The 18,677-nt window shown below is 33.9% G+C and overlaps 1 protein-coding gene across 7 annotated transcripts in view; it reads right to left on the reverse strand.

Moving 5' to 3' along the window:
* Window positions 1-18,677, reverse strand: part of LRRK2 (leucine rich repeat kinase 2) — a 142,494-nt gene that overhangs the window by 108,775 nt on the left and 15,042 nt on the right. For all 7 annotated transcript variants that reach the window (XM_081249269.1, XM_081249267.1, XM_081249265.1 and 4 more), the window contains exons 7-13: window positions 17,514-17,645; window positions 11,957-12,076; window positions 11,328-11,467; window positions 11,154-11,233; window positions 9,706-9,812; window positions 3,759-3,888; window positions 2,223-2,347 (exon numbers count right to left, since the gene is read on the reverse strand). In XM_081249269.1, coding sequence (XP_081105395.1) covers window positions 2,223-2,347; window positions 3,759-3,888; window positions 9,706-9,812; window positions 11,154-11,233; window positions 11,328-11,467; window positions 11,957-12,076; window positions 17,514-17,645 — 834 coding nt within the window. The remainder of the gene's footprint in view (window positions 1-2,222; window positions 2,348-3,758; window positions 3,889-9,705; window positions 9,813-11,153; window positions 11,234-11,327; window positions 11,468-11,956; window positions 12,077-17,513; window positions 17,646-18,677) is intronic.

Consider the following 18,677-nt stretch of genomic DNA (forward strand, 5'->3'; position numbering starts at 1 on the left):
TACCTACTTCAGCATGTCAAAACCAGAATCATATTCAACCTCAAAACTACTGGGGTACTGATATTATAGTTACTCATTGACATACAGAATGATATAATATAGAATGATAAAGTATAGTATCGTATAGTTACAGCATGGTAGAGTATGGTATCGTGTGGTATGGTATGGTAATATAGTAGGTTAGCATAGAGTAAAGTAGATGGTTAAGCCTTTACCTAATGTATTTATATGTTGATATGCTTATAAAACATGTTTATTAATATGTTTCCATACATAAAGTACCACCATAAAGTTATACAATTATTTTCAAGGGCACCTGTTTAATATACCTAAACATTATTATAAAAAAACATTTAAATACATCATTTCATACATCTAAATTATTACTGACTATCAATGTCGCTTCAGGCTCAATCTCAGAACAATAAAAGAAATTCTACATTCAAAACTTATTTTTGAACTAAAAGAATGTTATTCACTAACAGACGATTCATAATGTCTTTTGGTTATCTTTAAAACTCAAATCCACTCTCAAAAGAAGAAGGTTGACAACTTTAAGGGTAATCAAAAGGATTTTGTTTTGTTTTTTACAATCTACAAAGTTTAAAAAAATTCATGATAATATTTTCAAGCAAAACTATGTCTGTTAAATTATATCTCTAAAGTTGTATGACAACTATGAATGGGACATCATGATTCAATTCAAAATTTATTGAGTAGCTATTTTTGTTCAAGTTACCAGGGGGTTAAAAAAAAAAAAAAAAAAGGCATGACTAAAGAAAGCCCTCTCCTTGAAAAAATCTATACTCTTACACAGAGGATACTCTTATACTCAGAAACACAAAATACCATATGACTACAGATAATGGTAGATTTAGGAAGATTTCATTTAAAAAGGACCAAAAGAAATGGGCTTCAAAAGAATTGGGACTTTTACAGAGCAAAATAATAATAACATCCCTGATATTCAGTAGTCAGAAAGTCACGCCAAATGTACCTCCTAAACATCTCCCACATCCATCCTCTCCTCTGTTTTCTCTGCTGGGCCCCCACCATGTCTCACCTATCACAGCCTCCAGCCTAATCTCCCTGCAGGAGGTTCCCCTCCCGCCAATCATTCTCCACACCACAGTGCTACTGTTATAAATTGCAGATTTGGTTATGACACTGCAATTTTGAAACACCTTAAATAAATTTGAATTGACTTGCGCTAAAAAAAAGCACAAATTGCTCAGTGTTGTGTTCAAGGCCCTTTCCTCTCAGCCTCTGCCTGTCCTTCCACATTTATCCCCAGGACTGCTTTCCTCACATACCATGCTCCACTCACCCCACACCATGAGCACTTTCTCTTTCTGCTTGAAATGTCCTTCCTGGCCTTTTTACGAGGTCAGCCTTATTCACCCCTCAGGTTCAAATATCACAGTCTCTGGCCTACTCTTTTGAATAAATTATCTGTGCCTCCACCAATACTCACATAGCCTTTTATAATACATGTATCTATAATAGCTCCTCGCAACTGTCTGGTAATTAACTATCTGTCTACCTCTAGGCTCCTATAAATAGTACAGTCATGTCTTTTTTTACTTGTCTTTCAGACCTTTGCAGTCATCACAATATATAGAACATAAAAGGCACTTAATAAATACGTGCTGAATGAATGGGGGAGCAGGTGTTTGAAATGGGCTTTGGAGAACAAATAAGGTCATAACAGATGTAAGCAGGAAGTAAATGTGGGGAGGATGGACACTATTGTGGCTCATGAGTAAAAGCTACATGGTTATATTTGAGAAAGATTAATTCAACTGCAGAGTAAAAGAAGGACTGGAAAGAGGCAAAAGAGGAAGTGTGAAAATTAATTGGGTATTATTATAATTCAGACAGGAAAAAAACAAACAAAAAAACTTGGACTTGGTAAGGTCAACAGAAATAGAAAGGAAATAGCAGAGATGACACTCTCCTTGGAGGTAAAGCTCCACACTATGCTGAAGTTATTTTTTCTGGAAATAAATTATTGATGTTTCTTATTAAATTTTAATCTAAATTTATCTGACTCTTCCACATCATCATTTTCCCTCTATTTTAATTTTTGGGCTAGTGAAAATATTACATTTGGCTGGCAGGAACTGGTCCTTTAATTTTTGCCTAGAAAGTTGATATTTCATGAAAAGTCAAAAAATCCACTTAAAATGACATCTCTTCCCACAATCAGTTATGTAACTTACCTGGAACTATAAAATGTAAAATAGCTCGAAGTGCCTCCAGCTGCACTGATAATGACGTCTCATGACTTCTCATAACTGTTATTATTTTGGGGGCCACTGCTGCCATTGTATCTAGGGAAGTGTTACTAGAGATAAAATATTGAAATGCTTATTAAAAGTACAACCTGATTCCAATATAAACACCAAGTTGAAACAAGTACGAGAAAACAGAACTATTTTACCAGAAAAGGCTGATGTGAATTCGGCAGTATGAGCATACACAATTTAAATTCTAATTGAGTTAAACTTTGACATCAAGAAGTTAAATTTACAGTAAACTGGGAATTCTTTTATTTAGTTTCCCAGAACTAACAACTTCCTTCTGATCTATACATGGGTCACTGGCAGCAACCCTGGAAAGTAGGTGTTATTATTTGCATTTTCTAGCTACAGAATTTAGGCTAACAGAGGTTAAACATCAAGGTTCTATCACTGGAACGTGACAGAGCCAGAGCTGGAATGCAAACTCTGACCGCCAAGTCCAGAGAGCTGTTTATTGTATAACTACCTGCCTCTTCCAGATTAACACCACTAGACTTCTTATATGGTATTCTTAATTATTTTTTGCACTAAAGTCTTGGTTTCTCTAAGGTATTTTAGCTATACTTTCTTTTACATATAAATAAATGTAGATTTCAGTAGGTCCTACAAACTTTAATAGAGGCAGCCCTTGCTTTACACAGTGCCCTACTGACTAAAACTTCCGCATATCATAACTGTGTCCTCACTTTGCGTGGGTCTGTGGTTACTGACATATAGTCCCTTTTTTCCACTTTAAAGTCCCAGGTTAAACACATCCCCTCTTTGTAGCCTCTCTCCTTTGGTCACCCTAGCTTGGTTAAGCAAGACCCTATGATTTTACACATCCTGCCACTGAATTATCACACTGTATTGTAATTATCTGTTTATAAATTAGTCTCCCCAACTAGACAGGGAGATTTTTAAGGGCAGGCACAATGTCATAGTTAACTTTGAATCCCCAGGACTGGAAATTTACACATTTAATATATGAGAAAACAGTCAGAAACATTAATTGCCCAGAATGTACAAAATCTTAAACTGTCAGTTATTCCACTGCATTTTTGCCTCATATATAAAGGTTCATACACTGCCAGGACCATAAAAATCACAATTTAAGGTAAACTTAAAAATAACAATTAGAAGCCATATCCTGATTTTATCTTTTATACCTTTCACATAACACAATAATCTGAAAAACTGTTTAAGGTTATGTTCTATATAACTGCCATTTTTCAAAACATAGTCAACACCAAGCATTAAGCACAAAAGCAAACCTTCAACGTAGTTCTACTTTATCATCCCTTTCAATATGTAGATAAAATAAGTCTATGTATCACTGACATGAAATTATATTGCAAAATGTTTCACTCTTCAAATGCCTTGTTTTTCCTTTTATTCTTAAAATTATGCTCAAAATATTGATATTCTACCTGGTCCAATTAATATATTCTACATAAACTCAGAAATATGTATTACCTTCCTTCAAAAAGATGATTTAGCATTTTACAGCCACTTTCAGCCACTTCAGGGGAATGTATATGCTTCTGCATTAACTCCAATACATTCAGATATATTCCTTTTGATAACAGGATCTTTCTGAAATTAACTACAAGATTTTTTAAATGTTACTTGTATAAGTGAAAGCACATTCTCATAATCATGCAAAAAGACACATACTATTTATGATAAAAACTGAACAAAGTGAGTTTAGAGGGAACATACCTCAACATAATAACGGCCTTATATGAAAAACCTATAGCCAATATCATACTCAATGGGGAAAAGCTGAAGCATTTCCTCTAAGATCAGGAACAAGACAAGGATGCCCACTTTTGTCATTTTTATTCAATATAGTATTTGAAGTCCTAGCCACACTAGACAAAGAAATATAGGGAATCCTAATTGGAGAGGAAGACGTAAAACTGTCACTGTTTGCAGATGACATGATATATATAAAGAAAATCCTAAAGATGCCACCAAAAAAAGTATTAGAACTAATAAATAAACTTAGTAAAGTTGCAGGTACAAAATTAAAATACAGAAATACATTGTGTTCCCTATACACACAATGAGAACGAACTATCAGAAAGGGAAATTAAGAAAACAATCCCATATACAATTGCATCAGAAATAAATCTAACTACGGATGTAAAAGACCTATACTCAGAAAACTATAGACACTAATGAAAGAAAATGAAGATGACACAAACAAATGAAAAGCTATTCTGTGCTCATGGATTGGAAGAATTAATACTGTTAAAATGACCAAACTACCCCAGGCAATCTACAGATTCAAAGCAATCCTTACCAAAATACCAATGGCATTTTTCACAGAACTAAAACAAACCATTCTAAGATTTTTATGGAAACACAAAATACACCAAATATCTAAAACAAACTTAAAAAGAAGAACAAAACTGGAGGCATCACACTCTCTGATTTCAAACTAACAGTAAACAAAACAGTATGATACTGGCAAAACAAACAAACACACAGCTCAATGGAACAGACTAGAGAGCCCAGAAATGTACCCACACGTATATGTTCATTTACTCTCTAACAAAGGATGCAGGCATATACAATGGGGTAAACACAGCCTCTTCCATAAATTGTGTTAGGAAAACTGCACAGCTACATACAAAAGAATCAAGCTGGACTTCCTTTTCACAGGATATACAAAAATTAACTCAAAATAGGTTAAAGAATTAAATGGAAGACCTGAAACCATAAAACTCCTAAAAGAAAACATAAGCAGTATGCGCTTTCACAATGATGTTAGCAATATTTTTTTTCGATCTCTCTCCTCAGGCAAGGGAATCAAAAGTAAAAATGGGGCTTCCCTGGTGGCGCAGTGGTTGAGAGTCGGCCTGCTGATGCAGGGGACACGGGTTTGTGCCCCGGTCCGGGAAGATCCCACGTGCCGCGGAGCGGCTAGGCCCATGAGCCATGGCCGCTGGGCCTGCGCGTCCAGAGCCTGTGCTCCGCAACGGGAGAGGCCACAACAGTGCAACAGTGAGAGGCCCGCATACCGCAAAAAAAAAAAAAAAAAAAAAAGTAAAAATGAACAAATGGGACTGCATCGAACTAAAAAGCTTTTACCCAGTAAAGGAAACTATCAACAAAATGAAATGGCCACCTACTGAATGGGAGAAGATATTTGCAAATGATATATCTAATAAGGGATTCACATTCAAAATATACAAAGAACTTATAGAACCCAACATCAGAAAAACAAATAACAAGACTAAAATATGGGCAGATGACCCTAATAAACATTTTTCAAAGAAGATTTAAGGATGGCCAACACACACATGAAAAGATGCTCAACATTACTAATCATCAGGGAAATGCAAATCAAAACCATAACGATTTATCACCTCACAACTATCAGAATGGCTATCATCAAAAAGACCACAAATAACAAACGTTGACGAGGATGTGCAGAGAAGTGAACCCTCATAAACTGTTGGTAGAAATGCAAATTGGTGCAGGCACTATGGAAAACAGTATGGAGATACCTCAAAAAATTAAAAATAGAACTACCATATGATCCAGCAATTCCACTCCTGGATATTTATCCAAAGAAAACAAAAATGCTAATTCGAAAAGATACATGCTCATACTAAGTGAAGTAAGCCAGACAGAGAAAGATAAATATCATATGATATCACTTATATGAGGAATCTAAAAAAATGATACAAATGAAGAAAGACAAATATCATATGATATCACTTATATATGAGGAATCTAAAAAAATTATACAAATGAACTTATTTACAAAAAAGAAATAGATTCACAGACACAGAAAACAAACTTATAGTTACCAAAGGGGGGGAAGGGATAAATTGGGAGTTTGGGATTAAAATATACACACTACTATATGTAAAATAGATAACCAACAAGGACCTACTGTATAGCACAGGGAGCTATACTCAGTATCTTGTAATAACCTATAACAGAAGAGAATGTAAAAAAAGAATACATATATTTACATATATATAAGTGAATCACTTTGCTGTACACCTGAAGCTAACACAACACTGTAAATCAACTATATTCCAATAAACTTTTTTTAAAAAGAAAAAAGTATGTATGCACCCCTATGTTCATTGTAGCATTATTCACAATAGCCAAAATATGGAAGCAACCTAAGTGCCCATAGATACATGAATGGAAGATTTGAATACTACTGAGCCATGAAAAATAGTAAAATCTTACCACTTGCAGCAACATGATGGACCTAGGGGGTTAGACTAAGTGAAATAAGTAGGAGAAAACAAATATCCTATGATTTCACTTATATGTGGAATGTAAAAAGGAAAAGAAGTGAACAAACAATGAAACAAACAGACTCATAGATACAGCAAACAAAATGGTGGTTGCCAGAGCAGAGAACAGTGGGGGATAAGTGAAAGAGAGGGAAGGAACTTAAGAGGTACAAACTTCCTGTTACACAATAAAGGAGTCATAGGGATGGAATGTATAGCATGGGAAATATAGTCTATAATAATGTAATATCTTTGTATAATGACAGATGATAACTAGACTTATCATGCTGCTCATTTTGTAGTGTATAGAAATATAAAATCGCTATGTTGTGCACCTGGAACTAACAGAGTACTGCAGGTCAATTGTATTTCAAAAACAGGCTCATAGAAAAAGAGGAATTTGTGGTTACCAAAAGCTGGGGGAGGGGTGGAAGGGGGGATTGGATGAAAGTGGTGAAAAGGTACAAACTCCCATTTATAAGATAAATAAATACTAGGGCTGTAATGTACAACATGATTAATATAAGTAACATTGCTGTGTGTTATATATGAAAGTTGCTAAGAGAGTTATTCCTAAGAGTTCTCATCACAAGGAAAACATTTCTTTTTTCTTTTATTTTGTATCTATATGAGATGATGGATGTTCACTGAACTTATTGTACTAATAATTTCATAATGCTGTACACCTTAAACTTATACAATGCTTTATGTCAATTATATCTCAATAAAAATGAAGAAAAAAGCACAAGAAAAAATATTTTTAAAAAGTAAAAACGGTACATCTTCCAACCTAAATACCACCATCTTGCATGGAGCAGGATAAGCTTTCATCAGGGGAAACAACAATGGTTCCACCTAAACAGAGCATGTGACATCTACCTGGCCACTTTAAGCTACTTATGAACTGAACCACCAGTTTAAAAAAGGAGCTACTCTCCCGGCTGATGTTACTGATCCAATTACCAAGGGGAGACAGGTTACTGCTACACAATGGTGGCGAGGAAGACTGTCTGAGATCCAAGGTAATCTCTAGCAGCCTCTTGATACCTGTATCCCCAACAGTAAAAGTGAATTGAAAACTACAGCAACCAACACACTACTATAATATATAAAATAAGTAACCAACAAGTACCTACTGTATAGCACAGGGAACTATACTCAATATTTGTAATCACCTATAAGGGAAAATAATCTGAAAAAGAATATATGTATGTATAACTGAATCACTGTGCTGTACACCTGAAACTAACACAACATTGTAAATCAACTATACTTCAATTAAAAAAAAATCAAAAAAAGAAGAAAGAAAACTACAGCAACCAAAAAAAAGCATTATGACTGAGGACTTTGACCTTTCATGGATGAAGATTTGGGTCACTCCAGAACCAGGAGCAACTGAAGTTCTGGCGGAGGACATGGGAAATATGGAATGAGGAGATGAAAACAGAAACTATAGATACTAACTAAATATATATACATATACACATACACGTACACCAACTATGACCTGGTGACCAATTACAGAAATGAGTACTACTATAGTAGCTTTAGCTAATGTCTCCAGGATTCTTACATGTATGTGTCAATATGTATAAAGTAATCCTTTTCTTAAAAAAAAAAAAAAAAAAAAAGCAGTTTAAATCTCACAAAATCATGGTTGTTTTGTTGACATATCAAAGATTTCCAGGGAGTTAAGAACTACAGCACCAACACAATGTGGTTTGTACATGGTAAGGGTTTGTCCCCTCCCTAAGGGGCCTCACACAAAAAACAGCCAAGGCCAGTGCTCATTTTCAAGAGTGAGATCCCCATCCAGGTCTCTGCACAGTACAGGATGGGAGACTAAAGAAGAGCAGTTTCCTTTTCTGCCACTCTGACTCTTTATCCCTTGAAGGCAACCCCTGGCTAACTCTCAGGGCTCTTGCCAGCCCAAGCCTCTTATGATGGACTTTTCAGTGCCATCAGAGAGGTAGAGTGAGAAAGGAGGAAAACAAAGAAGTGATTTTTCTCTTGATTTGACTTAAATAATAGTGTAAGGAAACATGCATGAGGAGGTTTCTTTATTCTTTTCACTCTAACCAGGTTCTCTACTAAAAGCTGATGCTAACACTGGTCTTACTTTCAAGCTTTCAGTGTTTTTCTCTATTTTTCTCTCTGCAAAAATATCCTTCAAGAGCTGCCAAGTCCCAATGCCTTTATGATGAATTTTCTCCCAAGATTTTCTGGCAGTATTTCCTGTTTATGAGGGCAGGAATCAGAGCAGCCTGAGCCTCAATTTTAAACCTCAAGTGTTCTTCCAAAGGTATAACAGCCATTTTTCTCTCCTTAATAATGCAAAGCTATAAGATTTACATGTAAAGGACTATTTTTTTTTAATTTTTATAATGGACAATTTTAGCAGATTTTATAATGGTGAATATCTCTCCACTCATTGCATTCCTCAGAAAATAACAAGAAGAGTGTATAAAGGAAATGGGGGGGAAAATGTGACCATTTGGCGATTATTATAGGTATCCAAAAAAAATACCACTGGACACAAACTAAAAGTCCATCAACAAGGGCTTCCCTGGTGGCGCAGTGGTTGAGGGTCCGCCTGCTGATGTAGGGGACGCGGGTTCGTGCCCCAGTCCGGGAGGATCCCACGTGCCGCAGACGGCTGGGCCCGTGGGCCATGGCCACTGGGCCTACGCGTCCAGAGCCTGTGCTCTGCGACGGGAGAGGCCACAGCGGTGAGAGGCCCGCGTACAGAAAAAAAAAAAAAAAAAAAAGTCCATCAACAAGAAACTGGACTACAAAATAGGAAACAGGCATACATTGGGAAACTACACAACCATTAAAAACAATAATGTGAGAATTTACATTTATCAACACAAAAAAAGAAATGTAAAATTTGTTTATAAAAGATTATATGATCCCATTTCTCCAAAAAATTTAAAGTATATTGTATAAGTCATGTGTAAGTACATACATAGAAGTCCAGAAGAAGAACATCAAAATGTTATTTTCTTCTTTATCCTTTTATCTATATATCAGTATATCTATATATCAGATGTGTAATTTACATATTTGAAGTTTTTACAATATATTGCTTTTATAATTTAAAAAATACCACAAAATGTGTTTCTTTTTATTAAAAAATATGGTGTATCTCTTACCGTTTTGTTCTAACAGAGTCGACAATGCATTTGCAGATGCCTGGAAGACTTCTTTTGATGAAGAATGCATCAGCATCGAGAGCATCACTTCCCTGTGAGCTGGGAACCTTTCACAAATTCAACCACAATATGAATAGTAATCTCTTTAATAATTAGCTCAAATATTCACTTACTGTTATCTAATCTCTCTAACAACAAATAAGGGCAGATAAACAATATTTTATGCCACCTCTACTCACAGGAGTGAATTACAGTTAAACAGTTTTGTATTTAAAAGTTATATTCAAATCCATGAACTACTAATAAAGTAGTATTTCTGTTTCTTCAAAGTAGATAAGCAGTAGATGAAGAAAATAAAAGACTCAGCAGATATATAAAGAGGTGCTAAGGGTAAAAAGATTAAGTGAGAAAAAGAAGATGATGTAAGCAAGAAATGAAAAATTAAAAGTCATAATGAAGCAAAGTGAAATTTTTAATGTAGAGCATAAATATGTTTTAATGATGTATTTATTTTAATGACCTCCTATGGATTCTGAGGAATTAGTGTCTATGAACTGAAATTTATAAACTGCAACATGAACCAACCTTATCCTAATTTCTTTAAAAGATTGCTCAAAGCAGATTAGAAGGCTGGTTTAACATATATTTTTCAAAATTTACTGTTTCCATTCAAAATAGATGTTTAAATAAATAGCATCTGTGTCATTAATTCCCTTCTGATTGGCAGTAGGTTACTCTGCTGACAGGCTGTCAGGATTTGAGATGCAGAATATTACTATTTAAATTTCCAAGGTAAGTCATTCAAAATTTAAAATCCAGAGGATATGCAGAGCCAACAGTAAAAATCTAAGCAGTTGCTCATGGACATGAAACAAATCTGATATACTCAGAACTCGTGTGTCTGTGGGAGAGGTGACTGGTCTTATGAGGTTTAAATGGTGCTCCCATAGAAAGCATCCTCAAGAGCTGACAGCTACATATAACCCTCTCAAGAGAAGAGAGGTCAACACTGCTACACCAAGTGGGGAATCACTATATGAGGCTTCTAAGCACATCTAATTCCTGATATTGACAACCTGCTGGCTAGTAACCACAACAGAAAAGGTCACAGACTGCTCTGCGATTTCTATCACTTGAGATTAATTAATATGGCATTTTAAATGATTAGCCAGAAAATTGAAAGGTTCTTTCTTGATGATTCATAATTTACTGAATGACTCTTGATTCTAAATCTCTCAGTAATAACTCTCAAACAAACCACCTTTTACTAACTATCCAAGGCAATGGGATCAAAATATATATCCACAAGTATTTTGTGGCAACACTTAAAACATAAATGACTACATCAAAAATATTTCAAACAATAAAAATTTCAGTTATGGTATTTCATGTGGATTGATTAAAAATATGATTGAAATTTTCTATCATATAGAATCAAAACTACTGACTGGCCATCTTCATCTCCAATCTTCTCATGTAAACTGTTTTGGTACATAAGGAGATTATTCAGGGCCCAACATGCAGCCTCCTGGATTAGGGAAGGAAAAAAAAGAAACCTGTCAAAAAATAAATTATTGAACAAACAATTTTGAACGACTACAAAATTTATGAAAGAGTCCAACCTGCACATGCTTATTCTTTCTATGCCACGTTAATGCTTTGTAGCAGGCTTCCAGCCAAAACAATTTATCTTCTTCTTCATCATCATTCTCCTGATTCTCATTCTTTTCCTCTAAGTCTTGATTTAAGAAAATGGTCTCAGCTTGGAAAAAATGTAAACATGTAACTTACTTACAGTTTGAATGACCAACTCTAAATCCGTATATTGAAACATTATCAACAGAGAGAGGTATTCTTTAGTAGTGGCCCTGGTTAACTAAAAGACCTTTTTAATATATTACACACTTCATCATACTGCTATCCCATCTAGATAAATTACCAGATGAGCAAGAGGGTACCAAACAAAACTAATAGGCTAGAAGAAGATTAATTAAGGAAGTTAACTGCTAATAATAAAGCTAAATCAAGGATGTATTTACTGATAACTGAACTGGGAAGGATGTACTTACCACAACTGTTAGTTCCCTTGAAAGTATCGTCTATTGGAAAATGAGTTACATTAAGACAGAAAAGGCATTTAAGGGTTCCTTCTCCACATATGACTTTCTTGTTATAATGTTATCTTGTTATAATGTTAATATTCAAGATCAAATGCACCTGTAAGAATTTCCTTGTTAGTTAAGTTACTTACTGAGGAGAGCTAAACAGCTGAGTGCTGCGATCTGTAATGCTGCATTCTCTGAATACTGCTGCACAGCTTTCACCACAAACTCATGCACCTCATTTAATACCAGGATATTAAAAAAATTACCTAAAAGTTAAGTGAGATATTAGTGGAAGTCTCATCCATGGAACTTAAATTACCTTTAATCACATAACAGTATTTAAATCAACAAATTTGAGTAGTGATGACTATTCTTAATGACATTAAAACATATATTTACTTTAATTAAAATAGCTTAAGAGGATTGCATAAAGTATTGAAAATTTATTTTATGCACTCATTCAATTATCTTGCTTAGACAACGGAACTGACTGGGCCAAAAAAAAAAAATTAAATGTTTGAGTTATATTAACTTGTGTTCATTGACTCCCTCTCATGTCATCATCATATTAAAACAATGAGGTATCTGTTATTCATGACACTACAATATTGAGTGTACAAAACAGCTTAATTTTCCTGCCTTCTAAAAGATGGGGGAAAAAACCTTCCTTGTCATTAAATGCTTTTGCTGAAACAGCCTTCTTTCACTTAAAGAATAGCGCTCAGAAAACCCATTGGCACACTTATCATTATCTGCTCTTGTCTATGATAATCTTAGAAGAAAAATATGAGAATATTTTACTACCTCTAACCCGACCCAGGAAGACATCCCTTACATTTTTATACTCATTCTTCTCATAATCATATAGAAATCTAAATCCTTATTAGGAAAAAACTTGTAAATGACAGTCCAAAAATATGTGCCTCCTTCCACTTAGCTTATCTGTAACTCATTAACAGTCACCAAGTTTCCTTCTAGGAGTAAGAATGAAACTCCTAGTTAGCTATATGTGTAATTAGATGATCCCTGAGACACACAGCCAGAATTGGAAAAGATTCTATACCATGAAAAGCCGAAAGCCCATACTAAATATTAACCAAAGCTTCAAAATCAAAAGGCAGATTAACTAGGGGTAGCTCCTCTTTATCAACATCTTTTTATGTTCATGCTTCTTCCACATTCACCCATTAAGCTGACATACTCCCCAGCCCTTAGTGGTCTCTCATCTTGGAGGGTCATTTCGAAACAGGTTCTTTTCCACTTTTACCAGCTTATCTAAACTTGGGCTGTCTCACCTCCTTTTCCCTAGTATTATTCCCATGCCACTGCCAACAGCTGCTCTACCACTGAAAACTGTATGACTCTGAGCAAACATCAGTGAGACTGGCCTTACCTTATTTTCATTTATATTTAGTTTATGTGAAAATATATAGTAAATTATATAAGGCCTTTAAATGCATTAACCCCATAACTGAATTTCATAATTTGACAAAATGCTTAGTATTTATTTACTGACTTTGGGTTTTTATTTTAATTATGAGGAAGAAGTGAAAAGTTTTATTCAGCTTCTTTGAAACAATAACAGGGACAATAAATTCTCTAGTCACTAAGAAAGCACCTTTAACTAAAGATCAATTTGAGGAAATTCGCTGGTGGTCCAGTGGTTAAGACTCTGCACTGTCACTGCCAAGGGCCTGGGTTTAATCCCTGGTCAGGGAACTAAGATCCCACAAGCCTTGAGGTGCGGCCAAAAAAAAAAGATCAACTTGATGACTTTTTACTTTCAAAAAATGTCACAGAACAATATAAAACTTATAAATGATATAATAGTTTATATGGTTTATTTAATTTCAACAGTATAATGTCAACCACCCTTAATGTGCTATTGTAGACCTATTTGAAAATCAAGTACCATTTCCTCATCATGACAATAAAACCACTTATTCATCTGGCTCATTTAAGGGATTAAGGTAAACTCACATTCTTAGTATGTCATGCAAGTTTTAACTTGAGTGGTGAATTGTAGAACATGAACTAGAGAATTCTATATTAATGTGCTACTCTATTAGCTAGATTTAAGAAATCAACTTTTGAATTACTTTAAAACTTTACCAGATATCAGCTAGCTTGTACAACTGTGTGCTTCTTCATGAAAATATGAGTTAAATTCTCACCTGATAAAAGAAATAAACTAGTAAATGGCTACAGCATTTTAGAAGAAATGCTTTGTTTTGCTTATGAATGCAGAAATCTGGATTCTTAGCCTGATGTTACCACTTACTGACTACATGATCTTGGATAAGACACACAGACTTGCTAAAATAGGTCCTCATCTGTAAATACAGAGATAATAAAAATATCACATCTCCCAGGATTGTTTCAAGGATCAAAAAATTATATATTGTATATGAAACTACTTTAGAAAATATGAAAGAAATGTGCCAATAAGACATTATTTTCATATCTCTACAGTTTTGGTCATATGATAAGCATTCAATAAATGCTTATCAAGGAAAGAAACGAACTGAAGTTGTGCATGCAAATTAGAATTCAATTTATAAAAATTCCATTTTAACTGAAACTACCTAGGAATATTCCTAAGGTTAAAATCAATTGCAGAATTATACAAATTCTGAATACAGGGGATATAGCCATATTTCTGTAAGTGAAAATATAAGTTTCTACTATAAAAACATAAAAATGAGTTTTTTCAAATGAATGGTGATGTTTTTTCCCAAAGTTATAGTGATGAAAAGTCAAATGTCTATTATAATAATCCTGATTTTGCACAAAACATTTCTGGTGATCCTTTTTAGAAAAGGTTGTTGGAACCAATTTCCAACAGTTAGGGATCCTACCTTACTATTCACCAACCATTTACTTTTTAATGCGTTGCTCTCCTCACAAAAACATCAAGGAAATCTCCAAGGTGTGTATTGAGGGAGTTGGGGAAGGCTCAACAAGGAGCCGAAACAAGAACTCTGAGCTGAAAGCAAATGGTCAAGCCAGAGTCGCCATGTGGGAAAGTATGAGTCACTGTGATCAACTAGCCTTGATCAGACTAGCCTTGTACTCTCTCCACAGGAGGGTAGCTCAATCAGAGTCTCCCACTTCAAGTTTGAATCTTAAAAATATTCTAAAGTGGTCCCAGGTCAGTCCTGTGCCCTAGCTCCTGGCAAACATCTCTGGATGAGATGTTTAGGTCCTCAGGATTCTCAGAGATTAAACTCAATCAAAGAAAAACTCACAAACATACAGGAAAACAAGACTCCATGACAGACAGGCAGTCAACGCAGGAGCAGTAGGTTTAAACTCTCAAGAACTTCATATATTGGAATTATCAGGTACAGAACACAAGATAGCTATGTATTAATGATTAAAGAAATAAAATTAGAATAAAAGAAAAGAGAAAGGGGAAGGGAAGAGTGAATAAGAGTCAGTCAAAAGTTACCTGGCAGATCTGAAAATAAATATATAAATTTTTTATATTTTTTATATTTTAGATTTTTTTATAAATATATAAAAACTCTAATAAAATGACCAACTTGAATTTATCACAGGAGTACAAAGTGGCTTACTATTAGAAAACCTGTACATGCAATTCTAATTCTCCATATTATCAAGATAAGAGGAAAACAAATGATCTTAAAGTTTTTTTAAATATTTGATAAAATTCAATATTCATAATTCTTTTTAAAAAGCCCACATATTAAAATAAAAGCAAACAAGAAACAGAAGGAAACTTCTTAACTTGATAAAAGCTACTTGTCACAAAACAAACAAGATTAACAACAACAATAACAACAACAAAAGCCCATATAATAAGCATTATTCTGGATGGGAGAATATAAAGCATTCCCTTTAAAATCAAGAAAAAGACAAGGATGCCTACTATCACGGCTTCTATTCAACACCATACTAGTAATTGTGGGCCATGCAAGAAGACAAGGAAATCAAATTAAATAACTGCTACATAGAAAACCTAAGATCATTTATAAATAAATTTTTACAATTAATAAGAGTTTAGATAAGATTAATATGCAAAAAATCATTTGCATTTCTTTACACATACACAGTTCAAAAATACAATTTTAAAAAAGACACCGTTTATAATAACAAAAATAGGGTACCTAGAAATAACTAATAAGATGTGCAAGACTTGTATGGAAAAAATTATAATGTAAAGTTGTCAGTTCTTAAATTGATCCATATATTCTGTATGATTTTAATCAAAATCCAAATAGAGTTTTCCAAGGAACTGGACAAGTTAATTCTAAAATGTATATGGCATTGTAAAGGCCCATGAAAAAAGCCAAGCTGTAACCAAAGAAGAAGAATATATAATGACTTTACCTATTAGCTTTTGAGATATCAGGACTTACAGAGCTATAATAATTTAACGTTTGATATGGAGCCAGGCAAATCAAATCAACAAACAAACACAACAGAACAGCAAAAACAGAAATATACATATATTACATATTATAAACCTATAAATAATACATACATATTATATACATATATTCAATATATGATACTACTGGGAAATGGATGAGCCATATAATAAATTGTGCTCTCCATATTATAAATGGGGGGGTAATTGAATTCCTATGTATAAAATAATTTCAAACAGATTTTAACACTTTAATGTTTAAATTAGAAAGATTTTGGATAAAATGTGGAATACATTTATTATCTTAGGCAAAGGAAGGATTTCTTAAAATACATTAAAAAGGGTAAATCACAAAGCAACTAATCATGAAATTAAACTATACCACAAAAGCCACATAAAGAAGATAAAAAGACAGCTCACCAATCAAGACAAAATATTTTCGATACATATAACTGACCACCAAAACATTATTAGCCAGAACTAAGAATCAATTTTTAAGAAGACAGACTATACCATGGAAAACAGAAAAGGGCAAATCAGGTACTCCACAAAAAGAAGAAGCACCAATAGCAAAGAAATATTTAAAAAGATATTCACCTTCCTTTACATTTTCATAGCAAGACAGATGGTAATAGCATAAAACAAGACATAAACCAATGTCCGTGGATAGGAAAATGTATAAATAAATTGTGGTATACTCACATCATAGAATACTACATACAACTATATGCAAAAATATTCATGAGTCTATAAACAAAATAGCTTTTAAAAACTTGCAGAAGACAACATTCAGCATGATGCCATTTTTATCAAGCAAAAACAAGCAAACGTTAACAATTTTGTTTACAGAGATAAATGAATGTAGTAAAATTTAATTTAGAAAGCAAAAGGTTTATTAACACAAAACTCTGGAGAGTGTTAACCTCTGTAGAGAAAGTGGAAGAAGGGCAGAGCCCAGAGTAGCTTTACCAGCACTGGTAATGTACTAATACTTAAGTTGGGTGAGGAGTTCTTTTGCACTGTGCTTCACATTTTCTATATGTTATGCTTATTCTTTTGTATGTATCAACTATTTACATAATAATACTTTAAATATAGCATAACAGTGATAAGACTTCTCATATTGCACACTTTTATTTTTGCCACTCCTATTAAAATTCCACCTAAGAATGGCAGAACAGTTTGCTAATTTACAATATTTCCATCCAGTGTCTGTCAATATGTTACTTATCCATAAACATAAACATATGTATGCTATGTATACTTACATCATATAGACTGTGAAATATTAACCAAGAATTATAACTTACCTAATGTAAGCCTATGGAGCAAGCAGCAACTCACTTCTTGAATTTTTTCACTGACAGGGAATGCTATCATGGCTTCTACCACGATATTATAACACCTGACGTTGCCACTCATGAGGACTTCAACATTACTGCCTAAATTTAAAGAAATCGTAATTTTCAATAAGGTAATAATTTCCCTTTTGAAATATGCATACAAAGACACCTTACAGAGATTTTAAATATATGGCAGTATAATGGCTACATTTCCAAATTTAAATATCATGTTCTGTCAAATAGCTATAAATAGCTACTGTTGTTCGATGTTAATATAATACGATTTAGGACTCACTTCTAGCATTAAGGGAAAGTTGCTTTATTCCGGTATTTTTGGCTTAAAAACTTAAAGAAAATAAAGGGAAAACTGAGAGTGCTTTTTATATCAGTCAAAATATGTAAAGTTTTGGCTGTAAGTTTTCAAATAAATGGATTTGGGGCCTGTTTCCGAATGAGGCACTATTCCATTGGATAACGGATTTTAATTGCTCCTTTTCCTCAAACCAACAGAAAGAAAATCAAGATTATATCACATAATAGAAGAGGTAGAATCAGCTATCATCTATTTCCTGTCCATTCCAGAAGGGCAGCAGAAGAGCAGCCAGTGTAAAAGGCAGCAAAACCGAGCTTCCTGAAGGCTCTGAGATAGACGGGGAAAAGAATGGATGAAGGGGAGAGGAGAGACATAATATTAAAATGTATAACTAAGGGATAAACATAGGTGAACCACAAAGGAAGGAAAGAATCCACTGGGAAAGGCAATTAATCAGTAGAGTATGTGAACCTATGTGGAGAAAACTAATTTATATGTCTGAATGAAATGTTGACTATTCTTAAAACAGACAGAAAAAAGGTGTTTGCAAAACATTTTTCTTTCTTTTTTGGCACAATCAAACTAACCAACTGCTTTCCAAAACCTACATTTTTAATGTCTAAGTTGTATTTAAAAAACACTAAATATGGAAAAAGAAGGAAAGGAAATGGCCTCAATGCAATTACCTCCTTTTATTCAGAATCAAAGATACAACTTGCTCTAGATCCAAGGTAAAGTTTAAAACACTTGCTTTTTTAAAAATTTTAGTTGCTGCTTTCTTTGACCTTTTCTTTATGAATCAGCACATTTACGCTGGA

This window comes from Mesoplodon bidens (assembly GCF_964165515.1).
Source record: "Mesoplodon bidens genome assembly, chromosome: 11".
Classification (NCBI taxonomy): Eukaryota; Metazoa; Chordata; class Mammalia; order Artiodactyla; family Ziphiidae; genus Mesoplodon; species Mesoplodon bidens.